Here is a 10531-nt window from a genome sequence, read left to right as displayed (position 1 = left end):
TAAGTGCCTAGATTTAACTGCGGTGGCAGGGGCTCTGACACAGCTGCCTCCTGCTACTGCCCATCCTACAGCAGAGGGGTAGGGCAGAAACACCTGAACTCATCCCAGTATTGATCACCAAAGTTTAGGATCACAACACTGATGTAAAATCCTCACCAGACCTCTGCTTTCCAGGGCCCTCCCCACATAGTTCAAGGATTGAGTCCACCCTCTGATTCCTTAATATCAGCTACCTGGTTGCCAGCAGCAAACCAGTGAGAGATAAAGACAAGTAGTTGTTCTACAGAAGGGCACTCTGGTGTTTACCTGTTTGGTTTGGTTTTTTCACTTCAAAGAGAAAATAAATTCAACAGGAGACAAATGCATTTCATGATTTTTAATAATTTTGTGCCATGGTTTAACCACAGCATATTAAGAACAAGCATAAAATCTGTATTTAAAACTAACAACAGCACTTAGAGCAACATCTTCCTTTAAAAGTATTGCAATAAACAGACCTTAGGTCTAAAAACTAGGACATCACCATTTGCTCAATTAAAAGAGTCAGATACACAACAGTTGAAATCTTTTCCTGTATATAACTGGGAGTTACGGTGGAAAATAAGCAACAAATTAATTGTGTTAAAAGGAAAATAAATTGGTTTTTAAAAATCAAAGCAAGCCAGGTTTGTCATAGCATCACATGAACAGCTATTGAGAAATTCCAATACAGTTGTAAAAAGACTTACTGGTTTTAATAGCTTTGTTTTTACAACAATAAAATTTAAAAGAAAGATTAAATATTGTTGATAGTGCTGTACACATTTCAGAATAGCTTGAAACAAGATGGACAAAAATAAAGAGATGTGCTGAAAATGTGATCTCAAAAGCCACAATGTCGGAAATACAAAAAAATCCATACAGCAATAAAGCATTTTACACTGTAAAATAACTAGCAAGAAACAACAAAGAAAGGGTCAACACTCTAAAACCAGGCATTTGATGGTTAATTTTAAGTGTAACAGCCTGACCGGTGTACATACCATTGTGAAATGCTCTGAGCACAGCAGCATTGGGCAGTTGGTAGCTATACAAAGATAAAACCCCTATCGATGCTTATGTAGTCCTTGTACTATAAGTAGAAAAGCTTTGTTAAAGAATATGAAAGTGAATTTTTTATTATTATTATTGTTGTTGTCCAGGTCTATGATACCTGAGGCTCTCATAACTTCTGCTTATTCTTCTTTAAAAATCTTGGCTGCCTGCTGTGCTTTGTGGTAAACAGAAAAGCGTGAACACAGCTGTGAATACACTTAGTAGATAGTCTGCTCTTTCCACTGCAGCTTCAAAGCAAATTAGTGCCTCTAAAAGGAGACATGCTCGTGTTTGGTCCGTTCAATATGCAAGTTTTGTGACGATAAATCCTACCCTAGATTCCTCCAGCGGGAGGTTTGCTCTGTACAGAGTCTTCCTAGTCAAGGCCTGGGGTTTTCTGTTTTGTTTTTCTTCCTTCATGCACAGAAGTGGCACTGCAGTGCAAACAGAAACGTGAAGGTGGCCAGACAAGGCATACTTCCAAAACACTCTATGCCCTGACAAACAATAAATGAGTAATGAGTGACAGTCATGAAGTATGCGTATTTCCCTACGGGACATGCTTGCTGATAAAACAGCTCGATATATATAGAGGGATGGACATAAGCTACCTGTAAGGGCTTGATGATGCAGAACTGGCCATAAAAGACTTGATACAGACTTAACACACTTCTTTAAAACAAAACAAAAAAAACCCAAAACAACCATGATCAACATTCAGATACAGGACTCCTGTGAGGGCTTTTAAAAAGTTATTCACAGACAAATGTGTAGCTGAAGTTTCAGGTCAACAGAGAAGTCGCGACAGACTGTGCTCCAAGGCACCATCCTCAAGCGTGACGGACTGGATTGAAAGCCCACTCAAACCAGAGGAAGCCTCACCACTGACTTCACTGGGCCCCGGATAAGGCCCCCTGAGTTTTAGCATAGCGTTTAGCTAGTCATCTGAAAAACCAAACAAAAACGCCATCTCAAACATATCCCAACACGCTGCTACCTTACATCTGTGGTTAAAGCCTGACAAGTATAAAAAAGCTACATATAGACACGAGTATCTATGAAAGATTAGTCGGTATCCATCTGTGAGAGGACTAGTCTGTCTGGGACCAATAAACTTTTATATCACCTACTGTCCTGGGATAGTTAGAACAAACAGTTTAGAAAAATAAGTACAGCATCTGCAAGTCTCTACACTAGAACTTCATGTTGAGTTTTCCTGAGGTATTTGCTTTACCGAGGAGCACGCGGGGACGGACAGCCCAACACACAGAGATGCCGGGAGAGAACCAAACTGCCGAGGGAGCCTGACAGAAAGCTCAAGCGTTGGGTCACCTTCCACACCACTTCCCGTGTTGGGCCTGAACAGGTTTAGGCATTTCTCCCTAGTCTTGAATACGAACCCGGGTTAAGCCATTGCTGTCAGAGGCCAACACAGCAGCAGCGCTGCCAACTCAAAGCTCACGCTCAAACCCTGCCTTCAAGCTTGCTACCAACTGTGGCTTTTCTTGTCTACCCTTAAGGCTTGCACCCTGCAATCGCACAGGTCATCAGCGAGCCCCAGCTACACACCAAGCCTGAAGAGAGTTTGCAGTGGCAGGATCATGTACCAGTAATGGGCATAGAGCAGGGGCTGGCTGTTGTCACAAACCTCTCGTTGGCCTAGTTTTGAATTTGCAGGGATGGTTTGGGTCAGTTCCCACTTGTCTGAGCTTCACTTCAAATCTAGGATGTGGATAAAAAGAATCAAAAGGTTTTAGGCCATTTCTAAGTTGTTGGGTTTGTTGCTGGTTTTTTTTTTAAAAAAAGGTAATCCAGGATAATAATAAATAATGTATCTGCTGGAGAAGTAGTAACTAATACTGGTCAACTCAGCAATAGCGAGGCAACAACCAATTCAAGAAGCATCTAGTTGCAAGGTTAAAGCTGTGGAGGTTTTGTCTGTTTTGTGTTTTTTAACTTTTTCTTAAAGTGACACATTTAGAAAAACAAAGAACAAATCTTCACAGCAAAGATGCATCAAATGACCAATCACTATACACAGGCTAGTCAAAAAGGATTTGTTCAAACTTTTTCCCTTATGATATTATATTGATATTTGATAGGAAAATAAAATACATAGATTTTTTGTCATTTGTATGCATCCATTTGCAAATTTTCTTACAAAAAAGGACCAAGCACAGAAGTTGGCATTCACAAAGTCTATGCCTTTTTTTTTCCTTTTGTGTTAAAATTGGTATCATCTATACATTATCTTACAGTATTAACAACATCTATTTGTTTTTGTATGTTTGTTTGTTCTACCCATTGGGTAGGATATGTGCATAATATATTCAAGTTATACACAGCACCATACAAAGAAAAAAAAATCAACCAAGAACCAGAAAAAAAGACAGACAACTGAAAAAGCACCATTTTAAGTGAGGCACAACAAAGGTGGGAGCGTAAGGCCTGATCCAAAGCCCCCTGAAGTCAGCAAGAGTCTTCCTACCAACTTCACCAGGCTTTGGATCAGGCCCTCTAGAGTGCAAGGGGATTCCTATCTGCTCAGACCTGTACATGAGGCACCTTAGTTGCTTACAAACTACTGACATGCAAACCTCCTCAAAATTATAGCTAATACAGACATATATATCATTTATTAATAAACCTACCACGGCGGACAGACGAGCACAAACCGAGGAGAGAAAGGAAGAAGGAAAGAGACAGCTTTGTCACCCACAAGATCCTACACACACCACGTTGTTTCAGAAAGCTCACGCACCAAACCATTTAAAACAGCAGCAGCAGCAGCAACAGCAATATAGCAAAGAAATGACAGTCATCTCTGGCAGTAAATCACATGGCTGTCAGAGGGAAGGGGAAAGAATCTAGGTTACTTGTTTCTTTATCAATAACCAACATAAAAAGGTATGCTCTTCTCTAGCAGGAAAGCGGTGCTAGCAATACCCAGGTTGCTTGTGTTCAGTCTAAAAACAGAAGAGACTACAGCAAGGCAGAAGGAAGAACCAGGAGAGTTTGCAACACTTCTCAAAACAGAATCATTCTTGGTTTTCCCTTTCAAAAGCAGGAGAAATATAGCAAGTGGTTACAAGAATGGCATTAGCAGCCCTGAAACATCTAATGCGGCTAGTTGTGATTTCAAGGAAACACTCCTCCACTGCATATCTGTGGTACTTACAAGTGTGGTAAAGCACTTCATTGAAACTGAGTTTGCTGGGAAGAAGCAGTGCAGGTGTGGTATTGTTTCTGGCGGCTGAACTTTTGGTGCAGCTTCTGCTAACTCCCCAGGCGGAGTCATACCAAGAAAATCACTCTATTTTGCTGGTGCAAGTGTGCCCAGCAGGGCATTTGCCAGCATAGCAATGGCAATCAGAAGTGGGTCAAAGGGTAATTTACACCCCTGATTAATGAGCACAGACTGGCAAACAATATACTAAGGATTAAAAACCCAATCTTACCAACCATCTGCAGTTGGGCCACTCACTCTCAAAACTTTAAACTTCAATATCCTAACAAAACATACAGAACAGAGTCTTCAGACGGGAAACCTCTAAGTTCAACACGTCCCCGCGAGGAACTTTTCCATGCTCTAAAAGGCCTCAGCAGATCTCAGACAATTCAGTAAGAGTGCCTCTTTCCAGGGATTTAAATGACTGACACATCTGGGGCTACTTTAGGAGAAAAGTTGTAATTGCACTGGTTGGCAAGCAGGCAACACTGTGGGGAAAGACCTATTTGCAACAGCCTTCATCTAAAAAGCAAAGATGTAATCACAAGCCAGCCTTCATCTGAACCCACTGCACAAATGGATCACTTCGTTCTCAGCATCAGTTAGGTTTTAAAATACATGCTTCAGAGATGTAGAGTACATGACGTACACTTCCTTCCTGTGCATCGATGCATGAGGTCTACATTAGGCTTGTCCCAAAAGCACGAGGACTTTTCAAAGCTCACCCAAAAGGAGAGAGCTGTTGGATGGAAGATGCACAAGCACAAACAGATAAGAATTTGCACAGCAAGGAACAACCCTACTGATAAAAACAGGGCCATGACATTTACAGGACTGAAAAGCAAATATTCCTCATGCCTCCAGCTGTTTGACAAATGACCCGTTCCTGAGAGCACAATATATAGCCATTTAGCACTTCTGAAATGTGATTATGGAATAGTAACTAGTATCTAGATAATCAAGGGGTAGGATACAGGCACAAGTTTACATGTTGATATGCCTATACTCACATGTGCATGGACATGACTTAATGGTAATGACCAGAGAGAACTTGTGAATAATCCTGAATGCCTTAAAATGTACCACTAAGCCTGTTGTTTATCCTTGGGGGAAGGAAAAGAAAGAAAGAAAAACAAAAGCAGAGAACAATTTTGGAGCATAATCTATTTTCACCTGCATACTATTTTCTTTCTCTTTGCCTATGAGATCAGGTTACCTTAGTTATCATGAGCGTTCAGGGCTCAGAGTCAGAGAAAGGTTAGTAATGCATCTTCTCCAAACCATTCAAACATTCCTTACATATCGGAGCATCAGTTTTAAGGTCCAATCTCACTACCTGGCAGGGTTAGAAATGACTGCTTCAGACAGTGCTGTTCCAGATAGCCTATGCACAGGACTCTCCATCAGGACAAGGCTTTCTTCCCTATTGCAACGAAAGTGCATTCTTTTAGAAGCAATACAAAAATTCAGAGATCTGGAATAACAGAAGCAGCTTCCAGCTGGGACAAATCGGTGAGAGAAGTATATATAACTAATAATAAAAGCCAAATGAAGCATAGCTTGACGCATGGTTCCTGCAGATTCCATGACTGCAGGAACGTAAATGCCTCAATAGCCATCAAGAACTTGTACAGGGGGCACGCCTCTGAGTGTTCATACTTACAAGATAAAAGCATGCTGTAATGAAGTCACATCATGGAGACACCACTAGACTGAATTTTGGGAAGATGGGTTACTGGGCAAAGGTCAGGGGATCCAACTAGAATTCAGGTTAATATGGTCCACCACACAGAAAGCTCTGCACATGTATTATCTGGGTTTAGTGTACACAACACATAAACCAAAACACCAGTATGGAGGTATAATCTACATGATTAACATTACAATGTCTGCAGAAATCTCTTATAATTTACAAAGCTTCATCTGAGTGGCTATGCAATACAGTTTATTAATCCTGGATATTTTCCAAGGGAGTTTTCCATAAATACTTGACAGAATTACCTATCTCCAGAGAACACCAATTTCTAAGCCTGTAAAGATTGATAGTGCTATCTAATTCTGATATTCCTTCTTTTACCATTTTGTTCTGTTAGCAAGGGCATATTCTCTCTTACTGCAACAAAAGTAGAAAAACACACACCGTTGCAAATGTTATACTATCGATGGCAATCCTATCAGAGATCACATATATTCATCAAAAAATACCATATCTACTCCTATAAGAGGCCCCACGACAAAAATAGCAGATTTCAAGCTCACCTAGAGCAAGCAACAGATGACTACACTTTCAGAGCTGGCAGGTACACTGGCTGCACACTAGCTCTGGACAGCAGAATACGATGAGAAGGCGAAGATGCAAGAGGAAATGCAACCATTAGGTGAGCAAATACTAAGTTCTTTTTAGACAAATCTTTTCTACAGAGCTGGAACAGGTTACATTTTCCATGCAAAGAAAAATTTCCTCAGTCAAATAAAATTAAGAGACAACAGTGCATGCATCATACCGGACAATGGCAATGGGAAGTGCATAAATCCACTGGCATGCAGAGACGGCAAAAGATGGCAAAGGGCTGTCTTCAAAGAAAAAGCATGTTCCCAAGAGGTGGCTTTGAAGGCAACTTCAAGGCTTACTTGGCCGAGATGGGAAAATGTTGGTATTCAATGGGTCCAAGTCCAGGTGTGCTCTGCCACGACAACTAAGTTCCAGCTGCTCTTGCCTGAAGGCTTCTCAGCTAAATAATTCTCATTTAGGAAAGAGCACAGTATCTGTGTGGGCACACACACTTTCTGGCTTAAGGACAACAAAAGTCACTGAAGACCAAAACCAACATTTGCTGGTTTTGCCTCCTGTTTATTTGTGGGTTGCTGTTTTGTTTTGCTTTGTTTTTTAAATAAGAATTATGCTCATAGGTTGCTTGCAAAAATCTTATTTCACAGCTTTTATTCCCAGGAAGCAGACGTGATGAGAGCCCTAGCTGACTGACAGCCACCTAGTCATCTCCTAAACACCTGTCCTGTGGGTCTGAGTGGAAAAAGAAACCAACAAAGTGAATCCCATCATACAATCTCTCTCTCCCTCCCTTCAAATAACACATAAATTAAAAGGCAGCTTTACTCTGCATTACCAGCATGACTCAGACAAAAACAAAACCACAATTACAGATACAAATGAGGCTGCATATTCAGACTAAAAGTTACACAAACGTTTTCTAAACTAGACTAAAACCAAATTACTTTATGAAGAAAATAATCTACACTGAGGCCCATAAAACACACACACAGACACGCACGCTGTTTTGGCATTAAAACTCTGCATAGATCAAAGATGCACTTCAGTTATCAGAGCCCCCAGTGTACAGAAGTCCTGCAGAAATCCAGCCTCCAGCCATGGGACCAGGCGCTAGGGCATGGTGCTCCTCTCCAGAGCCCTCAGGGCACTCGGCTGCTGCCCCAAACCAAGCACAAGGCTTAAGAAAATAGAAAAAAGTGAAAGATCTTAAAGTGAAAAGGTCTGTGACACACCCATACACATATATATTAGAAACTATCCAAGCTAAGACTCTAAAGGTTCTTACTTTAAGTCCATTTCCAAAATGCATTTTAAGTGCAAGTTGTGCTTTTACATGTGCTTGTGATGCCACTATCATCATTTGTCAACTGCCTTCCAGCGCTGCGTGTGCCTCCGCACAGGAACAGCCAGGGAGGAGATACCCCACTTGCCACTTTACAGGCAGGTAACATTTTCCAACTACTCTTAAGACCGGCATGGCAAATCTAGGGCTTACAGACGCTTGGTTAATACATGAGTCATCTTTAGCCATGAGCAGAGCCCTGCTGGCATCAGCTGGATGACGTGCACCGAGCAAGGAGGGTTTCCGCAACAGGGCCCAGAGCAAAACAGTTTGCAGTGAGAGTAACCAGTGCTCCCACGTCAGCGCCAGGGATGCTGCAGAAGCCAGTGCCACTGTCACGAGCGCTCTCACTACTGCTGTGGAAACTGCAGTTACAGCTACAAAGGCCCCTTCACTTCAACAGGATGGATCTCCAGGACTGAACTTCAGTATCCAAAGGATGAAATGGAGAGCGAAAAGCACAATGGAGTCTCACGTATTTCAACAGCACTGCAGGGGGGAAAACCCCACCTTGCATTTTTAAACAATTTATTGCATAATGTCATGATATGTGACTAAATACATTTCAGGCTACAGTGAGGACAAAAATCTCTAAAACGGTAAGTACTGGTGATACCGCATTATGAAAAGGAAAAGAATGGCAGCACTTAGAATCAATACAAATTAACATGTCTGGGATTTTGTTTTGCATTTAGGAAACAAATAGTCTACACTGCAAAACAGCTAAACCCGAAGTGATGGAAAATGCTGGGATTTCGTATTTGCCTTCTTCCATCCAAAAGTCTCCAAGACACTTCATTGATGCACTGTTACTTGAATGCAACTTATTGCAAAGACAAGTGTCCCTGTATTTCTTGATTTGTAAAAGTCAAGAGATGTCAGGCTAAGTCCTGTCCCCTCTTTCTAGCAAACCCGGGGGGAGGGGGGCAAACTCCTCCAGATTAATTCTGGGGCTCTATCATTATTCCACAGGTGAAAAGACAACATATAGAAGAACTTCACATAAAACAGTTCCCTCATATATATTTTTTTTAAACATTAAGATAGTGCAACTTTTTAAAACACATTTATCACAACACAAATTAATTCCTTGCATTCATCTAAGTTCTCAACTTTATACCTTGGCACACAAAACAGGAATTTTGTTTCATATTAAAAAAAAATCCACACCCTGGGAGAAAAAAAAAAGCAAACTGGCCAATTCTTCCCCCGTTTCTCTAGCAAAACCACCTTCTTTCTTCTGCCATTCAGTGAGTATAAAACAGGCTGTACGAGCCTCATTTCTGTGCTAAGTTAACTTTTAGAATTAAATAATTGAAATAGTTTATTAAAAAAAAATAATATATCCCCCCCCTCCCCTGAAACACTGCTCGTAGACAAACTGAATGGAAGTTTGTATTTCTTTCCATCTGCTTTGCATGCAATTCCCCTGAAAGGAATCAGAAACAAAGAACTGGTTTGCACGTTTGGTTTTACTAAGTTGTACCACGTGAAACGTAACAACATTGTGCACCGGAGCATGGGGGGTCTTCCTCCACCGCCCTGCTTCAAACTCTTGTCTTCAGTTCAAATGCACCTGGGCTTATGAGTAACTTTTAGACCAGGTTTCCTGGTTTCCGGTCTTGGCCTTTGCTGGGGACTATTGTGCTCTCTGAATTGTTCTGCTGAAACTGAAGTCTGCTCCCCCTCTGCGAGGAAGGAGGCACGTTGCTGTGCTGGTGATGGAAAAAAGAGGAGCCTGGGTAATGTCCCATAACCTCGCTGTATGTTGGGGGTGGTCCTTCCATCCTTCCGTTACTGCTATAGTTGGTTGCACTTATGCCCGAATTGCTGCTCGGTGGGCAGGGGCCCCCATTGTACATGGAGATGTCTATCAAGTCGCTATCAAAAATGGTTCGGTTGGGCGGTGCCCTGACGGATTCCCGGTTGAGCTCCATCTGCTGCTCTGGGTCCCGGAGCTGCAGGGTGCATGGGCCTTGGTATGGCGGCGGCTCTTCCCCATCAGAGAGGGAGATGGTCGGAGGAAGGTCAATCTCATGCTGCATGTAAGGGTAAGTGGGCTGGAAGCGACTGAAACGGTCCCGCTGCATAAAAGATGGGGCGGTAAACCTGTCTCTGGACCTTGGAGCATACATGATCTGAAACGGCAAGAGACACACGTGACTCCACGTATGAGCAAAGCACTGCAGGTGCTCCATATTAACCAAGAACTGGAAAAATGCAAAATGCTTCTCTTTGACACCTTAGAGACTAAGCCCAGCAGATCCTGTGGACACGTGCTCCCACATGAAAACAAGAGGTACGAATTACAGGAAGGATCTAACACATGGTACTTGAGAAGAGCTTCATGAAGGAAGATGGAGACCCAACACAGCTCCTTCTGACATTAAAACATGCACAGCCAAAAGAAAATGATTCTTTCTGAACATAGGAAACACATTCTCTCCAGTCTTGACAATTGACTAGTTCTACAAAAATGTCCCAATGCTGAATTTCAGCTGCAGCCTGAGCCTCCCCCTCCCACTCAGAGTTAATGTAATACCCTGCATCACCAAAGAATTCAGATGGACATTTTAGTACATTTTATAAAGGCCCA

General features: G+C 42.0%; 1 protein-coding gene across 6 annotated transcripts in view; it reads right to left on the bottom strand.

The window, feature by feature from the left end:
* Positions 1-361: 361 nt before the first annotated feature.
* Positions 362-10531, bottom strand: part of LDLRAD4 (low density lipoprotein receptor class A domain containing 4) — a 305806-nt gene continuing 295636 nt past the window's right edge. For all 6 annotated transcript variants that reach the window (XM_030486634.1, XM_030486652.1, XM_030486644.1 and 3 more), the window contains one exon: positions 362-10073. In XM_030486634.1, the coding sequence (XP_030342494.1) occupies positions 9531-10073 (543 nt within the window). In that variant the 3' untranslated portion in view covers positions 362-9530. The remainder of the gene's footprint in view (positions 10074-10531) is intronic.

Source organism: Strigops habroptila, chromosome 1 (genome assembly GCF_004027225.2).
Source record: "Strigops habroptila isolate Jane chromosome 1, bStrHab1.2.pri, whole genome shotgun sequence".
In the NCBI taxonomy this organism is placed as follows: domain Eukaryota; kingdom Metazoa; phylum Chordata; class Aves; order Psittaciformes; family Psittacidae; genus Strigops; species Strigops habroptila.
The sequence above is the reverse complement of the archived record's forward strand: the minus strand, read 5'-3'. Positions and strand labels throughout refer to the sequence as shown.